This window comes from Cryptomeria japonica, chromosome 6 (genome assembly GCF_030272615.1).
Source record: "Cryptomeria japonica chromosome 6, Sugi_1.0, whole genome shotgun sequence".
Classification (NCBI taxonomy): domain Eukaryota; kingdom Viridiplantae; phylum Streptophyta; class Pinopsida; order Cupressales; family Cupressaceae; genus Cryptomeria; species Cryptomeria japonica.
The window spans coordinates 631,639,409-631,666,784 of NC_081410.1; the positions used below are offsets into that span (position 1 = coordinate 631,639,409).

Sequence of the window (27,376 nt, forward strand, 5' to 3'; positions counted from 1 at the left end):
CATAGACGAGAAATCTGATAAGATTAGTGTGGGGTGAATCAGATTTCCATGTTTCCACTTTCCACTTACCTAACCAATGAGAAAGAGGAAGGAAAAGAGGAAACGGGGTGATCAGAATATTCCACCCCCACGAGATTTTTATTTGAGTGGTGGGTACCACCTGTCCACAATATCACGCGCACTCTTCTGGGCCCACATGTAAGGACTGGTACGTGACAGATGCGACATGAGAGGGATAAATTCCTTGAAACGAAGAAAATTGATAGTCCAGAAGGCATGTTGCTGTCAGAAAACAGAATTGTCTTTTGTAAAACGAATACTGGAGTAGGAAAGCACAACTTTCATGTATTAATTGATGTCGTATCGTGGATAGCGCGATAAACAGGAAGTCTTCCCGAGTACCCAGCCCTGTGTGCCCGTGAACAAGAGCCGTATTCTCAGATGACTCCTTTTATTCTTTATGTCAAATATCGAATCAATTCTATCCGACTATGTCAAGAATGACCGTTGGATTGCATCGACTGATGCAAATTTCCAGATAAATTGAAGCACGCAAATTTGAGTAGATAAGAGGTTGCTCTGACGCAATATTCCATCACAGACAATCGGATTGTATAGTATCTCTTGCAGCTAGGGTTTTACCGTTGCAAATTCAAACAAAAGATGTAATGAGATGAGAGTCCGTATCAAGTGAATGGGACCTACCCTAGAAATATAAAATAAATAAAGATCTGTAGCAGAGCATGCAGTAATAATGCTTGCAGAGGCTTCTGGAGCTAGTACTGGCGTTCCTCATTCATGGCGACCCTTGCTTCTTTCTGTGGCTGGGCTCGTATTTTGGCTTTGGTTTTGCTGGTGAATGGCTGCAGAGGGGCGAATGGGGTCGCTAAAGAATCAGACAAAGTAGCAAGCTTGCCAGGCCAACCGCCCGTAGACTTTGCTCAATATGCTGGATATGTGAGTATTAATGAGAGGAAGGCTTTATTTTACTGGTTCTTCGAAGCCGCCACAAATCCATCAGAAAAGCCTCTTGTTCTTTGGTTGAATGGAGGTACCTATTTCCTCATTAATGTTTTCGTTTTCCCTCATTGGAACAGATCAATTATTTTTCTGATAGAACAGATCAATTATTTTCTGATAGTCTGAGTAAAATGAACTATTCAGGGTTTGTTCCTTGATATTGATTTGGGGCTATTGTAACCCTTGCAGGACCTGGCTGTTCGTCCGTTGGCTACGGTGCGGCGTTGGAATTGGGGCCATTTAAAGTACAGAAGAATGTACCATCGCTGCGTTTAAACCCATATTCTTGGAACAAAGGTTCATAATCATTTCTCATTCCCTTTCATTTTTCAGTGGAGAACACAACACTTCTAGTTTTGATTATTATTTTTGTGTAGAGGAATGCTTGGAGCAAAGGTTACTGGTTGATGTTAGAATGTGTATTCCTTTAAAAAATAGATCATTTTTTAAGTATATCTGCTATTTTTCCTTTATTTCCGGGTACGATACCCCCTAGATTTTTCCTACCCTGCTTTGGCTGTCATTTCTTTGCAATTTTTCATTAAAATAAAACTTTTGCTGATAAAAAATTGATCGATCTTCATTCACATATGGATTTTAAATATTTTTCCTATTCAGTAAATTATTTAATTTTCCACAGCTGCATCATGTAGTATAAATTATTTTTTTTAAACTTTTAAAATAAATATTTAATAAAATATGAATTCATATTATTAAATTTATACAGTTCATAAAATTATATTGTTTGTTTACACCATCAAATCTAAAAACAAACATACGATTCAAATTAGTTAAGATATATCATTTTGAAGCGAGCCTGAGTATAATCATAAGGCTGATTTTTGCAGAGGCAAACATGCTATTTTTGGAAGCACCTGTTGGAGTTGGTTTTTCCTACACAAACAAGTCCTCAGATTTAAAAGAACTTGGAGACAGGATTACAGGTATTTAAAATTTGCATTCGCTTTGTATTTATAGGAAATCTTTGCATTCAAAAAAGTGACATGAACTACTTTTTATGTGCTCGGATTTGCAGCTGAGGATTCCTATTCATTCCTAGTAAATTGGTTCCAAAGGTTTCCAGAGTATAAATCTCGTGAGTTTTACATTGCTGGCGAAAGTTATGCAGGTAAGATAAAGCTCTAAATTTATTTATTTTTTCTTATGTATATTGTTGGATAGGTGTTTTTTTATATTGAATAGTATGAATGTACTCAACCTTCTTAATCCATTGAAATACTTTTTGAAAAAATTCGAATATTATGAATGTTTTCAGTTTTCTCAAAATACATATATATATATTTTGCGTGATTTTATGGAATGTGTAAATTGATTTTCAATGTGTTCATATATTATTGTATTAAACAATAATTAAGTTTTTGCAAAGGTGAATGTTTTTATTATGCTGGATTTTTATTCCAAAAGATTTTTCCTGTTGAAAAATGAGTCACACCTACCAAGTGGATTGATAGCTCAATAGTAAAAATTAGCTTACTATCTCTAAGTGAGATACTAGTTTGAAATGATAATAATCCTCCAACATCTGATGCCTCCAATAAGTTGGATTTAGAGATACTAGTTTGAAATGATAATAATCCTCCAACATCTGATGCCTCTAATAAGTTGGATTTATTTTGTAGTAAGTTTATTAGTATATCAACACCTCCCAATATTTCAGCGACAACAACTAGCAATGAAATTGTTCCTATTAGAGTGAACATTGTGCTCTTAAATGTGGTCATTTATTTCTTTGCAGCAACTACTTCTTGTTAGGATCTTTCATGTGTGCATTTGTGGATGGTTGAGTATGTTTCAATTCCTAAAGAGAGGAGTGTTTTTATAGATAGTTGAATAAGTTTTGATCTATTGTTGGCTAGGAGTGTTTTTATAGATAGTTGAATAAGTTTTGATCTATTGTTGGCTAGTATTTTTCCTTGTGGATAATTCAATGTGTCTTGATTCACAAGAAGGATAGTCTATTTGTGCATAGTTCAGTATGTATTGATTCACAAATATTAGACAATCCAGACATCATTTGCCTAGACATGAACAATTTGAAATATTCTATAAAATCACTCAGTGTTAATAATTAAATGTTTAGTTGATTTCATGTTAGTTGTTAGGAGTTAGTTTTCTCATAAATTAGTTTTTAAAAAATAATATGAAAATACAATATTTAATAAACATTTATATACAATATATTGTTAAAACCTATTTAATAATTTTTGTTACAACATTATAATTTAATTCTTAAAATATTACTTATTATCTTTTACTTTCCATTTCTTTTTTATCAGATCTTTTTAATAATTTAATTCTTAAAATATTACTTATTATCTTTGACATTCTAATTGATTGCTATCATATGCATTTTTCTAAAGTTGTATTTGTGTATTAGGTCACTATGTGCCTCAGCTCGCAGAAGTGATATATGACAGCAACAAAAACACAAGCAAGGATAAGGTCATTAATTTGGAAGGTTTCATGGTGAGTCCATTATTCTGCAGCAAATATTCAATAACGACGCTGTTTAATTTTGTTATTTTAAAGCCTTGGAGCGTTGGCAATAGTCAAATGTTTAATTCCACTGTTGTGATGTTTTTAAGTTGAATTACAATCCGTGCTATTGGATGTTGAAGGTAGGAAATGCAGTGATGGACGAGGAGAATGACGAGAACGGTTTGATAGATTATGCTTGGAGTCATGCAGTCATTTCAGACGAAGATTATCATAGTTTAAAGAACTGCATTTCGAAACCAGATAACCAGTTCTCCTGTAAAAGTGCTATCAGAAACTTCGCCAAAAGTTACTCGGAAATCGATATTTATAGTTTGTACACGCCTGTTTGTGTGGAAGAACTTGATAAAAAACCAAGACGACTTGTGTCAGGCCCCAAGGCCCTTTCTATACATGTAAAATTCCTTGTCACTGCTCCAAAAACGTATAGGTTTCCTGTTAGCATTCTAGAAAATCTATTGACAGTTTCCTTTGGTTAGGACCTGTGGCACCAATTGCCTTCGGGATATGATCCTTGCACGGAAGAATATGCAGAGAAATATTTCAATAGAGAGGACGTGCAAAGAGCCTTGCATGCAAACACAACCAAAATTTCTTATCCCTGGACGCTGTGCAGGTAAAACTTTTATTTGCAAGTCATTCTCAAATTGGTAGTTTTTTAATCTTAATTCTCTTCTGTGACTTTTCGATTGCGCAGTGAGGTCATCAATTGGAACGATTCTCCTTCTTCTGTTTTGCCCATTTACAGAAAGCTCATTAAAGGCGGCTTACGCATATGGGTGTACAGGTAGGGCTTACCGAGGAAAATTAAATCAGTTTAGTGTATCGTCTTTTCAAATGATAGATAAAGTATGCCCATAGCCCACCCTGGTGTATAGAGCTAAACACACACCCTCAACCACATCATTGAACCTGAACAACCCTGCCATTAATAATTTTAAACATTTTTATCAGAGGCAACAGTTGCTATCTTTTATAAAAAACAATAACTCAGGCATTCTAAAGCAAATAACTGTATTTCAAATTTCCTAGTTTTGACGTTTGGAAAAAGCCAGCCTCTACTTTTACTGATAAGTCCCTCTTGTAGTGGTGATACTGATGGAAGGGTTCCAGTAACTTCAACCCGGTATAGCCTGAATGCTCTGGGGCTCAAGATAAAGGAAGAATGGAGCGCTTGGTTCTGCAGCCAGCAGGTGGAGCTCTAGTTCTTTCTCTAAATATAAATTTGATCTGCATGCATTACTTTCCAAAAACAGAGATTGACCTAGTTATGCTTCCAGGTGGGAGGATGGACTGTTGGTTATGAAGGGCTTAAATTTCTGACAGTGAGAGGAGCAGGGCACCAAGTGCCCACTTTCACTCCCAAACGAGCTCTCTCAGTTTTCAAGCATTTCCTGTCAGGCATGCCTTTGCCCAATTTAAGATCTGCTAGTTAGCAATTAGACATAGCCGATGCTGTCACATGCCCTTTGATTACATTTTTTCCATCTATGAAATTTAAGGAATGTTTATGGTAGCCTAGTTGTTTTCATTGCTATTCTTTCAACGAGCTAAATTTATTGGCCTGGGATCCCTTCATTATGAATAAATAGCTCCATTGGCTTAAGATGAATCCCGAAAACGCAGCGTTACAAGGAAAAACTAATAAAAAAAGCTTCTACCGTATTCTTCATTCTGATACAAAATATTTAGTTTGAATTTGCTGAACATCTTGGCCTGTTGATTCCAACCGATTACAGGTCTTTGAATGGAAGGAAAGTTCTCTATATTTCTTTGTGCATAATCCAATTCAGCGATCAACGTGAACCATCACAACGCTGCTAATTATTTTCGTTCTAGTTTCTTTCCTTTTCTTTCAAGAGCCATCAAATTGGAAAGGATGAGCAGAACATTATGTTTGTTTTTTAACATTAAATCGTTCAATGGTTAGATTTAAATTTTAGTGAATAAAAATAGTATAATTATTGTAAAGTTAGGAAATAGGGTTCATAAGTTTACGCTAGCAAACTAGCAATTAGACCCACTTTCCAATGGGGTTATATTTAAGGAGAAGGGTGAATTCACTTGGCTCGATAACAAATTTGATTGAAAAGTATTGAGGACAAGGTGGATTCGGGTCTCTTTGTTTGAGTTGTGTAGCATTGTAAATTGTAAATGCATACAATTTTGCCATTGCTTAGGCTTCACCTTGGCGCTTCAGCTTTCGATACTTGATGCATGTTCTTATTCTTCTCACACCATCCATTGACTTGCATTTTCATCTCCTCCTCTACATTCCCTCCAAGCTTGAGTCTTGATTGTCAATTTTAGGTTGCCTAGCGCCTTGGTCCTCTCAATTAGGACCCATTTCTTATCCTCATAGCGGTCATCAGATGAACGAGAAATTTGATCTCGTATCAGCCTACTTCGAAAATTAAAAAGGAGGTCTACCCCTCTCATTTGAAAACCTAATCGAACCTAACCTCAATCAAGATTTCAATTACATTCTAGCAAATTCAAGTGAGCAAGCAATCAGTCATTGATCATACATTGGAGTAGAAGTGAAGTGAAGTTTATGCATTCATGATGGTATCCACGATCAACCTTCTTTGAAGACATTCTACAAAACATCCTAAACCTTTGCATAAGGATTTATCAAGGTATACATTTCAATTACAAGCATTTTACTTCAAATTTGGCCCTTCCTTCAAAAGGAAAGCATCTTGTAGTAATTTCCATTTCGATTACAATTTCAATTTCTAAGTTAATTCCTAAATTAGGGTTTGTCTCTTATCTACAACATCTTTCCATCTCATTTTGCATGTGGGAAATAGGTTCAGAAGTTGTTTTCAGGGATTCCAATAGAGTCAACAATGATGAATAGGTTCAACTTTCGACAAAGCAAAATTTGGAGGACTAAGGTGGATTTGTACTACCTAGTTCTAAAAAATCAAGTTGAACTTCTAGGAACAGGTTCTAAACCTCTTCTTTTGCCCAAATTTCAAATTGTGGCTCTATGGGATATCTATAACAGTCTATTTTCAACAAGACTTCAATTATTCATTGTTTTATCCTAATTTCACAATTACCTTCCAAATTCAACTAAGAAAGAGGATAACTAAAAATAACCAATAAATCTAATCAAAATTTTAGTCCTTTCCCTTTTTGGATTGTGGCTAGATTTATTGAATTCACCCCTTTCAATGTGTTGGCTAATTTGGCTTGTTAGTGGTTTTATTATCTTAATTGAAACCCTAATTCCAAATTCCCCCAATACATTTTTGGTGAACCCGACTTCTTTCATGCTTGTTTTTTATTTATTGTTCATATCCAATTTGTATGCACTTTAACATTAATATTTGCACTCATAAATCTTATTTGCAATTGAATTACATAAATTTAGTGGTTAAATTCACAAAAACCCTAATTTATTATTCTAAAATTGACTTGTGGGTTGTATAATTTTTCAATTATATTTTTTTGATTATTGTGACATGTTATATTCAGATTTAGATGCATATAATATTCAATATCATAATTTATGTTGTTTAATTTATTGGTTAATCAATCATCTTTACAAAAAAATTGCTTTGTTTAATCATAGTTTTTCATTAAATTTCCCTCTTTTGTGCATGAGTTTTGTCACCATTAGTCTTACATACAATTTTCTAGTGAAAAGAAGTTGTAGACTTAAAGCTTCCCAAGGTTTAAACACAAAGGACATGGAGCCTCAGTTGGATAACCTATTCCATGTGAATGTTGGTGTTTCTTCTAACCCAACAAATGACATCACTTATCCCCATTCTCCTCACACTTCTCATGATGTGGATGAATCACTAACTAGGGTTATTATTAACCAATTAAAGAAGATTGACAATGAATTTGAGAATTTTTCACTAATGAATGGGTCAACAATACCTGGATAGTGAGACAATCCCATTGATTGAAGGATTAAAAAGAATGGTGCAAAATGATAAGATAGGTGTAGATTTGTTGTGTGGCCTTGTTCATATTGTTGATACTAATATAATGCCAATCAAAAGTTGTGTTGATGTCCTTGGATGCTCTCAACCCACTAGCCAAGTTAACCATTCCATTTTTATTCCTACACCCTTGCCTAGTGTGCCTACATTTACATCTTCTATCATGACTACTTCCACACAAAATGTTAATCCCACTCATGTTAGTCATAGTGGCAATCCTATTAATCAAGATTCTTACATACCTCCTTTTGCGAGTCTTCCATTTGTTTCACAACCATCTCTCATACCATAATATTCCCCTTCTTTATTCTCAATCTCCACCTACATACAACAATGTTACTCCTCCATTACAATCCAAAATGTCTAATTTCAACCATCCATCGAAGCAACCATTAATAATCTAGGTCAAACTATTACATCCCTACAACATCAATTAACTTCCATAACTCAATCCAAGTTCAATGTTCCCTCATTTGATGCAACGAGCCTACTATCTGATGACATTGTTTGTGTGGTTCCTCCTAAACATATGAAAGTCCCTCAATTGGAGTTGTATAAAGGAAAGGGTGACCCCTTGACTCATGTGAAGAGATTTCAAACTTTGAGTAATGATTTTGCTCATGACCAACGACTTATGACTAAATTGTTTACTCACCTTTAGAGATGAAGTCTTGCAATGGTATTATTTTTTGTCTCCTTATTCTATTACTTCATTTCAAATATTGGCTAATGCTTTAATTCAACAATTTCAAAATAACATTGGTGGACTAAGATTACTTTGATTGATTTGATTCATTGTAAGCAAGGCGTTAAAGAAAAAGTGATTGCTTTTATTAGTAGATATAAACATTTGCATTTTCAAATTGTTTATCAAGTGCTTGATCATGTTGTTCAAAGAATTTTCATTGCTAATTTACAAAAAGACATTGGAGATAAGCTTCTATTTTCTGAGTTTACATCTTCTACGCAACTGTGTGCAGTGCTTCATAATTATCGATTTCAAGTGAGTCAATTTGGATCATCATCTTCAATGGCTCCGATTGATAAGAATGGACCCATTTTTTGTTCTCATAATGGTCATCTCAGATGAGTGATAAATTTGGTCTCTGTTGAAAACAAGATGCCATTGAGAGGGGGGTGAATCAGTGGTTTGCAAACTTAACCCTTTTCTATCCTATGTGTGTACACCGGTTAATTGATCTAACACAAAAAAGACATACGAGTTAGATGGGAGGACGATACAAATGTAGCCAAACAAAAAAGGGACATCACAAAACATCTGATGTACAAGGAAAACCCAAGATGGGAAAAGCCTTGACGAGAAGTGTTGCTGGAGTCTATTGCTCCAATCCCGCCTCACAATGAAAACCTCTGGTACAACATTTAGAGCACCAACTCAAGGAGTACCACTCCTGCTTTAGGGCACCAACCCAAGGAGCACTAACCCCTGATTTTTGGGCACCAACCCAAGGAGCACCAATCCCTCCACCAAGCTCTAACTCAGTGATAACAAGATTATATCATAAATACAAAAGTAATATTCATGTTACAAAAGAACTTTGTAACTCTCATGTATGTCTCTCCACCGGTTCACCTCTACACATATCTCTACCAGTTCTTTGATCACCATCTCTCTGCTGCACCCTTATCTTTTGTTGCAACTCACTCTCTACTGCAACCTTATTGGTTCAGCGTCTGCTTCTTCTTTGTTGGTTCTCTTTCCTCTCTGAAACATTGCTGCTAGTCACCAACAATCTTCTTCACCCAGTCAGATATCTACTATCTGATTCCTATCAGTTCTCAGCTTACCGGATCATCACCTCAATCTTATGTGGCTCTTCTTTGCTGGTTCAGTCACCACCGGTGTACTCCTTTGTTAGACTTAATGGCAGTCTACCGATTGCCTCACTCTTGCCGATTGTGCTTTTTAGACAGATTTCCTCTCACACACAGTCTCTTCTCTGATTGTTGTTGAGCACTTGACTGATTTACTCTCTCGCAGCAACAACAACAATATGTTTGGCTCACACTCTTATAGCCATATTTTCCTGCCTAGACATGAGTTTGAATATTAGCATGCTAGGGTTTTTGCCATGCACTGAATCTGCATCCGATCTGATCTCTAATCATCATGACATATCATATCCAATTAGATATCATGTCCTTGATTGATGATCAACACTCCATCAATGAGCATTGCCATACTCTTTTTCTTTCAACACACGTCTTCTATCTTTAGCCGTATGTAGCATGATTTTTGGCCTTTTGTTTGATCAATCACGTGCGTGATGCGGTTTCCTTCACCCTCTTCGATTTGCAAGATCAGTAGCTATTGGATCTCTGTTGTTTCATTGATCTCAAGCCGCAATCCTCTGCCTTCATTCCGTGAGCTTCGTAGTTGCCATAAATGTTGGACTAGTCGCCAACAACTTCACCAACACACCACACCGACCTGTGCATGCATGCCACTTCACCTCCACGTGGCCCCATTGTCGGAATCCACTTTTGCTAAGTCTTCTATGTCGGTCCAAACAAGATCACTGACCAACCACACAATCGGGTTCATCTACCGGTTCACAGACCCTGTCGATTATACCCTTAACTGGCTTGCCTTCAAACTTGCACTTTGCTTCTCTTCCAGTGGAGCACCTAAACCGGTCAGCACACTTTCTTACCTACCTTATGCACATCGTCAACGGATGGGAGCCTTTCAATTCTGCACCTTGTCAACATTATTGGGGGACATACTTACTAACAACCACCTCGATGATATCATGTCATCAATCTTCAACAAACTCCATCTATCTGCATCTGCTCAAACTTGCCTTCTCCATCAATAGACCGGTTCACCTATCAATTGGTTTGTCAAAGTGACAACCATATTCTTCAATCTTTGTTCCGACAACTCATCATGTCTGCCCGATTGATCCAGTGCATATCTTTGATCTCATGCACCTAAGGCAACTTAGTGTTTCACAAGTTCATCCGGTGTGAGCCTTCAATCACCTGTCTTCTACTCCTTTGTCTTATCTTAGAGAACTATGATGCATTCCATTCATAATAGGAGATAAGCTCCACTTACCGGTGGGAGTCCAGTTGATTTACATCCACACAACATACTGATGGTCTGCACATACTTCACCTCCGGTGTTGATGTGATTTTTGTAACATTCCCCCTCTTCATCACAATCATCATCCCAACATCTTTCCCTCTTACAAATGTTATCATTTACCGGTTGTTATATCATACCGGTCTCCTGTCCATATCTTCAACACAAGTCAAACACTATCTTGTGTACTAGTGACTGCAATGACCATTGTGCTGAATGACATTCTCTTCCTTACCAGTTACTTGCTAAGCTAGGTGACATCAAAGACACCACATCCGATATGAGTCATTGATAGTGTTGCGCATACATCTCTTATACTGGTTGACATCAATGACAACACAATGCCAACAATCTCCCCCTTTGGCATTGATGTCAACACATGTAGTTTCTGACATACTACATATTCTTTCTCTCCCCTTTTGTGTGTTCCATGAATTATCACACATGTAGTATGCGACATACTACAAAACCTCTCTCCCCCTTTGACAACAATGACAACAATGGCAAAGGGCACTGACAGGGTTTCTCTCCTTGTGTCTACCGGGCACTGACAGAGTTTTCTCTCCCACATTTTCTCTACCAGATGTTTCTCCTCCTTTGACCATCATACATTTCATTTTCTCAATCCACAACACTTGAGATGGAGGGCTCAACCACCAACTGACACCAATTGCTCAGCAACCAAGTGTATATGCAAACCAGAAACACATGCGCATACAAGTTTGAAACCAATTGAAGGCACATGTGTCAATGAATACATCATACCTGTCGACCATATTGCATCATCTACCCTTGATATGCAGAAGCCATTCTGACCCCAAATTGCTGATACCAAGTGTTGAAGCTAACACCGATACCATTTGTATCTTCTCCGATACCAACTGTATGTTCTCCTGTGTAGGTAACTCTCCCTCTTTGCAAGCAATACTCTCGGTGGTCCAGTTGTGATTTCAATTGGATAGACATTGAAATATCTCACAACCTTGGATACTTCCAAAGACACAAACATACTGATGCAACCATAGACATTTTCATTCCCCCTGTGTCTAGCAAGTTTGATACAAATCAGAAAACATGGTTGTCAACTCCCCTTGAGTCATACATCTCAAGTTCAAAACCGGAGCTCCAATCTGCACTATATACCGGTTGAGTTGTGCATAAGTGATCAATTTGATGATCTATCAGCACCACAAACTCCATCACAGTATATGACATGATCTTAGGTCTACACAATGCCATATAGTATCACTATCATGCCATAAATCAAACCGGTTAGCCCAAAAGGGTGCATGTATACATGATCAACTATCGGGCCATCATATGTCATTCAAGTCTTTTCCAACACCACCTGAGACATAACCATTTCTTCATATCACACTGTCAGAGTTATTGTTGTTAGGACCCGAAGGCAACTGAGAGGGGGGGGGGGTTGAATCAGTTGTCTATTGATTTCAACCCAAATATAACTTAATCAAACTTGATACTTAATACCGATAAACCAAACTTAATGTCGGTTAACAGTTTAACAATTAATATTAATACCAGTGAAACTTAATGCATAGAACAAAAAGAGAAACAACATCCACAACACATAACACAAAGATTTGTACTTGGAAACCCTATAAGGGGAAAAACCATGGTGGGAAACCTTACCCACAATCAGCTGATACTACTTTAGATAGTATGTGTATACAAATAGGGTTTGCACATGCAGAAAGACCAACTGCCTAGAGCTCACTGCTCAATCACAAAGTGGGAATCACATTGACTACAATTGGATGGTTAAATCCAATGATAATGTAGTGCTCAAAGTAGCATCTTCACTACTGGATTTAGTACCGGTTAAACTCTGATAATCACCTTCAAACCTTCCTTGAACCTTCTCTATGGTTTGCTCATATGATCTTCAATATTTGCACATACCATAACCTTACTTATATATTCTGCTTCTACTCGTACCATATATCATCTCACAAATGAGATCTTACATATATACCAAAACCTAGGACCAAATGTGTAGGTCGGCTTACAATTAAATCAATTACAAATGAATCAAGATGCGATGCATCACGTCAGCTCAATATATTTACAACAATATCCAATTAATTAAATTATCTCCACAACATGTCGTGCTGTTCTGGAATAGATAACGCATGTCGATCCATAACCTAGACCAATTTGCCGGTAACAACAAATATGTCAACTCGATTAGACCAATAACCATAACACCAAAACCAAGTGTCCAAACCATGTCTTCGACATAACCAAGTGATCTCACGATGATAACAAATCATCCTCAGTGCTGGTGAACAATATAACCTGTCAGTGAATGATATGCGGGTGACTGTGCATAAGTCACTGAACTTACCGGTGAACATAATGTGTCGGTTCAACATAACCAAAGATCTCCAGAAGGATAAGTGTTGATAAGTGTTGACATCAATGACAAAACCAGTGCAACACATCCATAATACCAACAATCTCCCCCTTTGGCATTGATGGTAACACAAGATGGAAAAACATCTAAGTGCCAAAACAGAATGCCAAAAACTAAAAACCAACAATCTCCATAAGAGATCAATTACCAGAAATCAAAATACAAATGCAAAGAGTAAAACATCTCTTCCCCTAGGATAATGATTCCTAAATACAAAGTTTTTCAATAGATATCTCTCCCCCTTTGACATCAAATGCCAAAGCAATACAAACACCAGATACAACCAATTCATATAACCAATTACAATAACCAATTGTTATAACCAACTACTCCCCCTGAGAAGTAGCTATCCTCCATCAAAGCCGGAAAAAGGTTTCTCTGTTAATTTTTGTCGGTTTGATGCCAATCTCCAACTGTCTAAGTCTCTACCGGTGAGGGTATAACCCCAAGCGGCTCTCTGAGATATTCAAAAGTTTCCTTAGAAAAAGGCTTAGTAAAGATATCTGCAATCTGCTCTTTAGTATTCACATAAACCAATCTCACTTCTTTGGCTTCAACATTCTCTTTCAGAAAATTGTATTTGATAGAAACATGTTTAGTTTTAGAGTGAAATACTGGATTCTTAGATATATCAATTGCTGTTGAATTATCACAGGAAATGATTATAGGTTCTTTGCATTTTACCTTTATGTCCTTCAACATTTGCTTAATCCATAATACTTGAGTACAATTAGTTGTTGCTGCAACGTATTTTGATTCCACCGTTGATAATGATGTACAACTCTGTTTCTTGCTCAACCATGAAATCAATCTGCTACCAAGAAAGAATGCCCCTCGGTGGTTTTCTTTCTGTCATCTACATCTCCTGCCCAATTTGCATCGGTGTATGCACATAAATCAAAATTTTCAACTTTAGGATACCATAAACCAAGATTTGTTGTGCCTTGTAAATACCGGAAAATCCTTTTCAGTACTTATTCATGATTTTCTTTAGGATTACTCTGAAATCTTGAAACAATACATATTGCATTCATTATATCAGGTCTTATTTGTGTTAAATACAGTAAACCTCCAATCATAGATTTGTATCTTGTCAGATTAATAGGAGTTGAATCATCCTTCAATGACAGCCTATCAGTTGTAGTCATAGGAGTACTTATCAGTTTAGAGTTTTCCATACCAAATTTCTTTAGTAGTTCCTTCAAGTACTTTGTTTGACATATGATTATACCTTTATCAGTCTGTGAAATCTGCAATCCTAAAAAGAATTTTATCTCCTCAATCATAGACATTTCAAATTCTTCTTGCATCTTATTAGCAAAGTCTTCACACGATCCATCTTCTCCTCCAAAATTGATATCATCAACAAAAAATTCAATAACCAACATGTCATCATTAGTCACTTTGAAATATAAGTTGTTGTCAGCATTACTTTTAGTAACCAAACTTCAAAAGATATTTGTCCAATCTAGCATACCAAGCTCTAGGAGCTTGCTTCAATCCATATAAAGCTTTCCTTAATCTGCAAACCATATCTTTATCATTTGTCAATGAAAATCCATCAGGTTGTTCAATGTAAACTTTCTCTTCAAGATTACCATTCAGAAATGCACATTTTACATCCATTTGATATACTTTATAGTTCTTGTGTGCTGTAAATGCAAGAAATAATCTGACTACCTCAATTCTAGCTATCGGTGCAAAGGTTTCATTATAATCAATTCCCTCTTTCTGTGAATATCCCTTACACACTAATTTTTCTTTGTTTCTGATTACCTTACCATCTTCATTAAGTTTGTTTCTTAATACACATTGAGTTCCAATTACATTATTATCTTTAGGTCGGGGAACCAATGTCCATGTATTGTTTTTTTCAATTTGTTTTAATTTATCTTCCATAACTTTAATCCAATGTTTATCTTCACATGCCTCAATAACAGATGTTGGTTCAATTTTAGAAATTAAGTATACCTCTTCATTTGCCAGTCTTCCTCTTGTCATAACACCTTGATACTTATTCCCAATTCTCTGACTTTCAGAGTGATTCAGTCTTACATACTTGAGTGTGTTCACTTGTTGTTGTTCTTCAGTCATTGTGGAATTCTCTGATGATGCTGGTGTGACTGGATCCACATTCTGTACGGATGCACTCTATATAAGTTCATTTATGATCATCTCAACTGCCAGTTCAGAATCCATAGGCCTTTAATTTTCTCTAAACTGTTCATCTATCTTCACATTTGCACTCTCAATGATTTTCTGCAATCTTTTATTAAAACATCTATATGCTTTTCTCTTAGATGAATAACCAAGAAATATTCCTTCATCGCTTCTAGGATCAAATTTGCCAACATACTCATCTCTCCTAATATAGCATTTGCTTCCAAATATTCTAAAGTATTTAAGAGTAGGAGTATTACCAAACCATAGTTCATAAGGTGTCTCACCGGTTTCACCTTTGATGTGAACTCTGTTGAAAGTGTAAACTGTTGTATTCACTGCTTCTCTCTAGTAAACATGAGGTAGATTTGTTTCTAATATCATGCTTCTGGCTGCATCCTAAATAGTTTTGTTCTTCCTTTCCACAACTCCATTTTGCTGAGGTGTCTGGGGTGTTGATAGTTGTCTTCTAACTCCATTCACTTCACAAAATGTATTAAACTCCTTAGATGTAAATTCACCTCCTTGATCTGATCTTAAACATTTGATTTTATTACCGGTTTCATTCTCTACCATTGCCTTGAATAGTTTGAATTTCCCTAAATCTTCCGATTTCTCCCTAAGAAAAGCAACCCAACACATTCTAGAATAATCATCAATGATTAGCATAAAGTATCTATCTCCCTAGAGACTTCTTGCTCTTGCCGGACCACACAAGTCAGTATGGATTAAATCAAGAACATTATTGGATTTCTCACAAATACTCTTAAAAGTTGTTTTAACTTGCTTTCCTATTTGACATTCCTTACATACCGGATTATGAGGTTTTACAATCTTAGGTAAATCATTTACTGCCTTAGTTGAACTAATCTTTGTTAGGTCCCGGAGACAACTAAGAGGGGGCGAGGGTGAATCAATTGTCCAATAAATTCAAACCAAAATTAACTTAACCAAATCTTAATGCTTAATTTCAATAAACCAAACTTTATGCCGGTAGACAATTTTAACAATTAATTGTAGTACCGGTAAAGATTAATGCATGAAGCAGAAAGACAATAACATCCACAACACATAACACAGATGTTTGTACGTGGAAACCCTGTAAGGGGAAAAACCACGGTATGCTGGATTCAGTACCAGTTTAGCTCTGATATGCCTTCTTCAAATACCTTCCTTCAATCTTCAAATGATGTCTGCGTGTATAGCTCTGCTTATTTTCGCATATACCTTATTACAATCCTTTTTTCAATCGCCTATCAATCTCACAAATAAGATCTTACATTTATACCATAACCTAAAACCAATTGAATAGGTCGGCTCACTATAGATATTACAATAAAAATCATTTACAAATGAATCATTATGCGGTGCATCATGTTGGCTCAATGCATTTACAATAAAAATAAATCATCTTCATAACGTGTCGTGCTGATCTGGAATAGATATGCTTGTCGGTGCATAATCTGGACCTATTTGCCGGTAACAACAAATATGCAAACCCGAATAAATCAATAACCAAATCACCAAAACCAAGTGATCAAATAATGTCTTCAACATATCCAAGTAGTCTCCAAGTCATTCCAAGTGTCGGTGAACCAGATACCAGTGACTGTGCATAAATCACTAAACATGCCGGTGAACATAATCAAGAATCTCCAAGTGCTGATAAATGTTTGACAAGTGTTGACATCAATAACAAAACCAATGCAACACATCCAAAATACCACCAATCTTTATAATGCAATCAAAATTCACATGACAAAGTCTTTTATGCCATAACCAACTTTCATCAATATGTGCAATCAAGCATGTCTTTTCATTGATATTCAAATGAAAGATATTACCTCTAATCTGATTATCGATTGCAATCTCCAAACCAGTTATGTTCATGATTTTGCATTTACCATTCTTAAATCGTAACTGAAATCCCTTTTCAATTAATTGACCAACACTCAAAAGATTATTCTTCAAACCTTCAACATAATAAACGTTGTCAGTATTGTGCTTACCATCAAAAGATATAGTGTCTTTTCTTCTGATCAAACAAGTTTTGTCATCCCTAAATCTTATTAGACCGCCATTGTATTCCTGAAAAGATTAGAATTTACTTTTATCACCAGTCATATGATGTAAACATTCAGAATCAATGATCAATTCATCATTTTCTTCTTTTAGCTGTCAGGGCCTGCTCTACCGGTGGAATAGTAGGTATCGGTTGATCTTCTTTTATTGCAACAAAATCCCATCCATTGTCTGTCGATTCTTCATCGGAATCATCAGTAACTCCTTCATCAGCATAGTAACATGATTTATCTCTATTCTTCTTAAATTTGTATCTCTGATATTCAGGATTAGGCTTATATGTTCTTTTAGCTTCTTCTCTCAATCTTGTATGTCTATCAGGACATCTAGATGCCATATGACCAATTTTATTGCAATTAATGTTAGGATTCCCACAGATACTGAGAGGGGGGGGTGAATCAGTATCTAACCGGTATACAAACTTTCTTAACTTAAAACATGCAGAACATATTATAACAGTGTATCGGTATGCAAGAAATAATGCAATAAACAGAATTAAGAACATCCACATGAAAAACACACCATAACACAAGGATTTAACGAGGAAACCCGGTGTGGGAAAAACCTCGGTGGGATTTGTGACCCACAATATTCACTCACTGGCCAATAAGAGAATATTACTTACAATAGGGGCTTGCACATGCAAGAAGGCCAACTGCCTAGAGCTCACTGCTCAAATAGGAAGTCTCACTGACTTACAATGTGGATTAAACAAATCCAATATCTTGTACTGCTTTATAATAGCATCTATAATGCCTGATCCAGTATCGGTTGCTCCTCTGCTTCTTACATAAACCCTTCAATCTATATTTCGCATAATAGATCTGCCTTAATATTTCGCATACATCATTTTTTTCACTTACTTCCTTACTTACAAAATGTCTATAATGATCTCTTTTATATATAAGAGTCATTTTACAACATGCCAAGTCAGCTTACAAAGTTTTCCAATAATAAACAAAATATAATATAACAAAATCATGTCGGCCTCTGTGCCGATGTTGGTGTCCTGAGTGTCGGTATAGAATGTGATCTGCTAATGCCGGTGCACTAACTTGTCGGTGTAATGCCTTGCCGGTGCCATAGGATTGTAAGGTTGCCATCAATGACAAAACCTTCAATCACTTACAATGTCTCAATGGAGTGTGCATATGCCAACAATCTCCCCCTTTGACATTGATGGCAACACTCATGAGAAATTTCAAAAGTGTATCAAAAAAAATTATCCAAAAATGTGTGTGCTCCCCTTGAGCATATGATTCCTGTGATGTTGAATTTTCTCATCCCACTACTCCCCCTTTGGCATCAATGACAAAGGTTGTCAAGATGTCAGTAGAGTTTGTAGGTTCAACCTTGTAACTGGGTAGTTACAATTTGAAATAGATCCGCCAAAATCAAGTTTATACTCTCCATAAACTTTTTACTATCTCTTATTGTTGTCTCTGTTTTCTTAACTGTATCGGTGAGATGCTACAAATGCTAAACTGGTGTTTTCTGTCCCTGTATTAGTGCCTCAGATATTTCCTTCTGCAGTGATGCTAGATAGTCCAATCTTGGACTCAGTTTTAATCTTAGATGCTTTGCCTTATTCACTATTCTCTCCTTTTTTCTTTCCAATTTAAGTAAATCTTCCTCAAAATTTGTTATCTTCTTCTCAAAAACTGATAGTGTATCAGGTGAGTTAACAAAAATATCTGCAAGTTTATTGATTTCATCTTGTACCTTGCTCATCTTTTTATCTATATCTACAGTCAAAAAGTTTGTCTTATAGGTGTCTTTGTATAGAGTTTTGTACTCTTTCAATAAATTACACAATTCCATTAGAAGTGTGTCAAAATCTCTGTTACACTTCTTTATTTGCTCATCAAAGAATTTCTGCTTTTCAATTTCTACTTTATCCTTCAATGTCTCTTCTTTTATTTTCTCAATGTTTTCTGTGATATATTTACACAAGGTATCAAGTTGTCCTAAAGAATCTTTATTGTCTATATTACAATTAGGAGCAATTACCTTCAAAATTGGTATGGTATCATCTATTGCCTTATAAGCTTGTGAGCTGCAATCTGTTATCTTTTTAATTGAATCTAATAGTACTTCAGTCACATTAGTTGATTTGCAGCCTGATGATGAACCTAGATTCTGAGTACTATCAGTGGAAGTAACCAAGCTTGTATTGACCTCTGGTAGGTCTGTTTGTGTCTGCATTTCCTTAAGCAATGGTTTTTCTACTTCTCCAGTTGCCGATGGCATTGTTTCCTTATGAATTTGTTCCTGTTCTTGTTGTTGTTCCTGTTCCGGAGCCTTTTGCTTTGTTTGTTGCATTGTCTCAGTCTAAGTCTGAGTCTCTACCTTATGCTCTTTGTTATTTGTTGGTTTCTCCTGTGTGTTATCAGTTTGCTCAGCTACCAGATGCTCACTAGCCATTTCAGTCTTATCAGATGTATCTTTGTCTACCACAATGTTGATCTTTTGAGTATCAACATCCACAGTATATAAGACTTCAGGTTTAGGATTACCATCTTCTACATCCATACTTTCAGTCGTTGGTTGATCTTCTGTAGCCGTTGTTTTTACCGGTGGAGTAATCAAAGGAGGTGGGGGTAAGTTGTCTTTAACCTTGATACTAGGTGGTCCACCAACTTTACCTTTACCCTTGTCTCTTTCTTTTTGATATACCTTTATAGGTTTGGGGTTCCTATATTCTTCCTGTTTTTCTTTTTCAACGAGGAATATATCCCATCCATTTTCTGTCTCCTCAGTCACCTCATTAACTCTTCCAACCATTAAAGCAATGTGTCGATGTGCAGTAGAAAATACTGACCGGTCGGCTTGAGCAATTAGGTCATCAATTTCTTTGGGTGAATTCACCGGATATAAGGCAAGTAGCTTCTCTATCTTTATTTTCTTGTCCAGTTCTATTACTACTTGTCTTCTTGCTTCCAATATCTTAAATAGTTCATATGAAATTTCATTTACTACTTCCATCAAAAATTTCTTATACATATCCATATGTAACATAACACTGTTTTCTACTTGTTATTTTTCATCAGTTATCAGAGTGTCATATATTTTCTCTATATTCTTCAAATTTCCTTCCTCTGTAATTTCATTCAACAGTATATCAAGAGGGGCCAAGTCCTTGTTTGTTCTCATCTTCTTTTTGGGTGTTAGTTTCTTTTTCTTTGGTGTAGCCTTTCTTACCAAAGATCTTACTGCTGCTTGTTTTTGTCTTGTCCTCCTAGGTGAGGGTGTGGTTGCTGGTGAGGGGTCTCTTTTCCTTACAACTCTTTTGAAAGTTGCAGGCATGTCACTCTCCGAAGAAGTACCTACCGGTGATAGGTGAGTTTTAGGTTGTGGAGCTGCTAACTCATCCTCTGTTATACAGGTTTGTTTTAACACATCTTCTTTAATGACCTTTGCCTGTCTGGAGCCTTTTCTTACAACTGCCTCAACCTTTTTCACTCTTTTCTTAGATTGTATTTGGCTTTCAATAGTTTCTGCACTACCAAATACTTCTTCTTTAGGTTCTCTAGGGGCTTCCAGAAGTGCTTTAGTGTAAGTTTCAATTATATGATCATCTGTTTTGTAGCCCATCTCTGTTACCCAAACTGTCCTGGGGATGACTACTTCTATCCAGATCTCATCATTTTTTATTACAAAGCATATTTCATCTTTATATTTGTCAACAATCTTTTGTGATAACCTGATTCTTTTCTTCATTTTGACCTTCAGTGCTTGAAAGAAATCATGGATATTGTTTTCCTTGTCTTCTCCCATATTATTGAATAGTTCTGTTAACTGTTTACCTACCGGTATATCATATCCAAGTTCTTTGTAGCCTATACCGAGAACTTGTTTGGTTATATGTAGCGTCAGACATACTAGAAGATTTCCAAACCTGAAATTTTCTTTCTTGTCCTTTTTAATCTTTCCTAAGTTGTCAATTAATTCGTCCTTTAACCACTCACATACATCAATCTTTGCATTATCTATGACCATATCATAAACACTCTTAATGCATAAACTTGAAACTGAATTAAGTCTATTTGCATGAGTAGCTTTATACCCTAATATCATGCTGATAAATCTTACATTAATGTCTGTTACATCATTTACTCTTAAGGACCTTTTATCGGATGTGGCACCAGTTAACTGAGTAACTAGGTCATTGGAAACCTTCTTAGTTTTGTCTGGCCTTTTACCGATGGTCGGTAACCCTATGACAGCTTTCACAGCTTCCTTAGTGATTTTGTGAATTGCATCTAGCTAGAAAAATTCACCATGTACCCTGCTTAAGACTATCCTAATCACATCCTTGGGGAATTCAGGAATGCTAAGGATCTCTATAAATCCTAGGGTTTCAATGATCTTGTGTTCATTTTTTACATTGTCGGATTCATCACATATCACAATTTTAAACATGGTTTTAATCTCTTCATCTCCTAGTTCCTCAATGTTGTAGTGAATGTAAATTCTGGGGTCTTCAGCATAAACAACTCCCTTAGGAATTTGAGAAAAAGCACCTAAGGTATCATCTTTCTTTGCTACCTCGGGAACTAATTGAAATACGGGCCTAGGTCTGTTTATAACTTCGACAACAATAGGGTTTGCTATATATTCAATTGCAGAGGTGGATGCCATGATAAAATACCTTTTATTGCCTTTAGGATGGATGATAGCTTGGAGTGTTCTTGCCTCTTAGCTCGAAATGTCTTAGCTCGGAATCTTTGCGCTCTTCATAAATTTGAAATCTCGGTGAAATGGAATGGAGCCAAAACCTCAAATTTATAGTATCTTTTTGCCATCTACCACATTGAGTGCATGCCGGTTAAGTATTCACTTAACATTGTCTGCCGGTAATAAGTAATTTCCAACTTCTTATCTCTAACCGAGGGAATAATAGCACATGTGTCATTAGATTACCAAACCCTCAAGGAAACTTTCTTCAATTAGATGAAGAACTTCCTGCTGGTGGAGTACTGCTCTGTCCTGCCGGTGAAGCATCACTCTGTCCTATCGGTGGAGTATTGACTGGTTCTACTGGTGGAGGGGTATTCCCAATATTTAGATCAGCTTTTTTAATCCATTGTTTTGAGAATTCTTGCTTAACCTCTTCAACTTTTTCTTTACTTTTCAAGTTAGAACTTTTGTTGTCTACCGGTGATCCTTTACTTCTACAGAATTCAGCAATATGCCCAATCTTGTTTCATGCATAACAAGTTACATTATTCTTCTGAATAGCTTTTCCATAACCTATGCCAGTTTGTGTTCTGCATTGATTAGATAAATGTCCAAATCTTCCACAAACATAACATCTTACATTCATTCTGCAATTTTCAGAGTTGTGACCAACTTTGTTGCATTTTGAATATTGACTAGTGGGTGTGTTGATATTCTGATAATTGCTAGATCTACATTCATTTTCTCTATGACCATACTTATTACAGTTAAAGCATTTTCCATTGAATTTATAAGCATTGGGTTGTCTTACCCGTTTGCTGTGATCCTGAGTATTTGCAGTATCGAAGCTTTCACCAACTTCAAAGCCAATTCTAGAAGTGTCACCTTTAGGTTTTTGATTTTTCGGCAAGGTGCCAAGTTCCTCTGAGCTTTTCTTGAATTTTTCTTTATGTTGATTTGTAGTTTCTAGTTCTCTTTCTAAGACCTCTTTCTGTCTCATCAGTTCATTTGAGTCATTCTGAGTGTGCATCAGATCTATCTTCAACATGTCATTTTCATAGCTAAGTCTTGTGTTCTCATTTGCTGCATCACTTAGTTTTTTGGTCAATTCTTCTTCATTCTTCTTCCTATCGTCAATCTCTTTACAAAATCTCATAGTCATATCCTGCATCTCATTCTTTGTTGTCATGTTCTCTTGTTTCAGCTTGCTTATCTGATCATTAAGTGATTTCTTTTCATCATTCTTATTTTGCAATTTTTCACAAAGTTCTCTTCTCTTATTTCTTGCAACAGTAAGATTTTCTTGAAGTGCTTGAATGATATCCCGAGCTTCCCTTAAATCATCTTCTAGTTTGATATTTTTCAATTTCTCTGCATCATAGTCTGAAAGAGCTCCTTCAAGTTGCTTCATCAGATTTTCCATTTTTACCGGTGTCAAGATCTTCCTCAAGCTGTTAGGCTTCTAAAAATAGAGGACCAAGCTCTGATACCAATTTTTAGGATTCCCACAGATACTGAGAGAGGGGGGGGGGGGGTGAATCAGTATCTAACTGGTATACAAACTTTCTTAACTTAAAACATGCAGAACATATTATAACAGTGTACCAGTATGCAAGAAATAATGAAATAAACAGAATTAAGAACATCCACATGAAAAACACACCGTAACACAAGGATTTAACGAGGAAACCCAGTGTGGGAAAAACCTCGGTGGGATTTGTGACCCACAATATTCACTCACTGGCCAATAAGAGAATATTACTTACAATAAGGGCCTGCACATGCAGGAAGGCCAACTGCCTAGAGCTCACTGCTCAAATAGGAAGTCTCACTGACTTACAATGTGGATTAAACAAATCCAATATCTTGTACTTCTTTACAATAGTATCTATAATGCCTGATTCAGTATTGGTTGCTGCTCTGCTTCTTACATAAACCCTTCAACCTATATTTCGCATAATAGGTATGCCTTAATATTTTGCATACATCATTTTTTTCACTTACTTCCTTACTTACAAAATGTCTATAATGATCTCTTTTATATATAAGAGTTATTTTAGAACATGCCAAGTCGGCTTACAAAGTTTTCCAATAATAAACAAAATATAATATAACAAAATCCTGTCGGCCTCTGTGCCGGTGCTGGTGTCTTGAGTGCCGGTGTAGAATGTGATCTGCTGATGCCGATGCACTAAATTGTCTGTGTAATTCCTTGCCGGTATAATGCCTTGCCGGTGCCATAGGATTGTAAGGTTGTCATCAATGACAAAACCTTCAATCACTTACAATGTCTCATTGGAGTGTGCATATGCCAACAATTAAAACATTTAAATGGTGCTTTACCTTCATACTTACTTCCAATAGGACCTTTAGGAAATTTCCTTGCAAATAGTGCTTCAAGTTCTTCCAGTTCTTCATTTTCCCTTCTGATATCTTTAAGTTTTTTTGCATAAAGTGTTTTCCAATCAAATGTGTCAGATGATGATGCTTTGAAGGCTAAATCTGTCTTAATTGTAGCAATAGGACCAAATTCCTCAAGCTCAAATGTTGAAAGTTTTCCAACCAAGGTATCTCTAGATATTGATGTGTTAGGCATTGTTCTCAACTCATTAATAGTAGTTACTTTCATTTTGCATGCCGGTGGCAATGCTCTCAAAACTTTAGAAACAATTTCATCTTCACTTAAGGAACCTTCGCAGTATTGTATTCCCAAAACAATTTCTTTAACCCTTTCCATAAAAGCAAAAATTCTTTCATCTTCTTCCATTTTCATATTTTCATACCTGACCTGGAAGCATTCCAGTTTTGCAATTTTGACAGTGGTATCTCTTTCATTCAATGTCTCCAATTTATCCCAAATAGCATTAGCAGTAGATCGGTCTGATAATCCCATGATTTGTTGATCTGACAAGGTGCTCAAAAGTGCTTCTCTTGCTTTGCAATCATTCTCTTGATCCTTACCCAATGTTGGTGGATTAAGTTGATTCAGTGTAGGACCAACATAGCCATTCTTTGTAACATCCCATATGTCTCTTTCAATGCAATTCAGATGTGTCTCCATTCTGATCTTTCATATACCATAGTTAGTTCCATCAAGTTTCAAACTGTCCTTCCTGAAAAATTCAGTTGTCATAGAATCTCCTCAAGCTGTTAAACTTCTGCAAAAAAAAGGACTTAGCTCTGATACCAATTGTTAGGACCCAGAGGCAACTAAGAGGGGGGATGAATCAGTTGTCTATTAATTTCAACCCAAATATAACTTAATCAAACTTGATACTTAATACCGGTAAACCAAACTTAATGTCGGTTAATAGTTTATCAGTTAATATCAATACCGGTGAAACTTAATGCATAGAACAGAAAGAGAAACAACAACCACAACACAGAACACAGATATTTGTAAGTGGAAACCCTGTAAGGGGAAAAACTATGGTGGGAAACCTTACCCACAATCAAATGATACTACTACAGATAGTATGTGTATACAAATGGGGTCTGCACATGCAGAAAGGCCAACTGCCTAGAGCTCACTGCTCAATCACAAAGTAGGAGTCACATTGATTACAATTGGATGGTTAAATCCAATGATAATGTACTGGTCAAAGTAGCATCTTCAATGATGGATTCAATACCGGTTAAGCTCTGATAATCACCTTCAAACCTTCCTTGAACCTTCTCTATGGTCTGCTCATATGATCTTCAATATTCGCACATACCATAACCTTACTTATAATATTCTGCTTCTACTCATACCATATATCATCTCACAAATGAGATCTTACATATATACCAAAACCTAGGACCAAATGTGTAGATTGGCTTACAATTAAATCAATTACAAATGAATCAAGATGCAATGCATCATGTCGGCTCAATATATTTACAACAATATCCTATTAATTAAATTATCTCCATAACATGTCGTGCTAATCCGGAATAGATAATGCATGCCGGTCTATAACCTAGACCAATTTTCCGGTAACAACAAATATGTCAACTCGATTAGACCAATAACCATAGCACCAAAACCAAGTGTCCAAACCATGTTTTCGACATAACCAAGTGATCTCCAGATGATAACAAATCATCCTCAGTGTTGGTGAACAATATAACCTGTTGGTGAATGATATACCAGTGACTTGCATAAGTCACTGAACTTGCCGGTGAACATAATGTGCAGGCTCAACATAACCAAAGATCTCTAGAAGGATAAGTGTTGATAAGTGTTGACATCAATGAGAAAACCAGTGCAACACATCCATAATACCAACAATTTCAATGATCTTGGATCTCATTGACTTACATAACCTGCAATACTGGTTAGTATACATATCGGTAACCTACTGCACATACCGGTTTACCAACACTATCAGAGCATCTTCCTCTAACTCCTGTCTTTTTGTGTCAATTTGCATCTGATCCCAATTGTTAATTATTCATCTACTGATACATGCGGTAGTGGTCCATCTCTAATTTGTAGGTGTGTAGCCAAGGCAACCACTACTCACACTTACCATCTCATTTCCTTCCTTCATACCGACATCAACTTGTTCTTCCATGTTTCCTCTTCCACTGAGGGGGTGAATGATAAGGTCAGTGTACTACTCCCCCTAAGGTCCTGCATCTCCTTTAAGACTTAGGAGATATCACCTGTGCATTGAATGCACAGTGCCAATCCATGATTGCTTCTTCCTCCATACCTATTTAGCTTCATTTTTCTTCCCTTTTTAGTCTTGGGAGTAGGTGTTACCTTCTTTTGCGATTGGTCCTTTCTCTACCGGATTCTACCTCATGATCGGAGACATTGTTGTAGAAGCAAACAGTGTTCATGCCCAATGCATGATTGGAGGACCTTCTGTCAAACTGGTTTGACCATCTTCTTTTGGTCATGCCATTGTAACCAGCTACCAGAACTAGTGGACCACTTGATCTTGTAGGAACAAAACCTCTTCTCCTTTTGTTCCATGCAACATTTTATCTCTTATATGCTCTATACCAATTTTCATATTGAGCAAAGTTGCTATATTGATTGTCATGTGACTGAGCTTTCCTGTTCCTGCATTCATGACTTCTATGCCCAAATCCTTTGTAGATATACCATACATAGTTTACATTTCCTACGGCAACAAATGGACTCATCTTAATATGCATAGGGGCAGATCTATGCATGTTTTTACATCTTGACATACTATGACCATATGCATTGCTTCTTGGACATATTACATTCTTATTTCTAAGCCTCTTTATGCATTCATCTGCCCTATGACCATAATCTTTGCATGCAAAACAATAACCGAAGAAAGGGGCACACTACTCATAAATTTATTTTGCCATGCATGAGGAGATCTTACCGGTTTAGTATCTCCATTTCTGCTTCTCCGGGGGTGGATAATGGATTGTCCACTCTT

General features: G+C 36.3%; 1 protein-coding gene across 1 annotated transcript; it reads left to right on the forward strand.

Moving 5' to 3' along the window:
- Nucleotides 1-346: 346 nt before the first annotated feature.
- On the forward strand, nt 347-5,209 carry LOC131068675 (serine carboxypeptidase-like 35). The gene is made up of 10 exons (XM_058003915.2): nt 347-1,051; nt 1,210-1,317; nt 1,869-1,964; nt 2,057-2,149; nt 3,419-3,507; nt 3,660-3,932; nt 4,017-4,153; nt 4,235-4,324; nt 4,625-4,730; nt 4,818-5,209. The coding sequence occupies exons 1-10, from the start codon at nt 799-801 to the stop codon at nt 4,971-4,973; spliced, it is 1,401 nt and encodes a 466-aa protein (XP_057859898.2). The 5' UTR covers nt 347-798; the 3' UTR covers nt 4,974-5,209.
- Nucleotides 5,210-27,376: the final 22,167 nt, after the last annotated feature.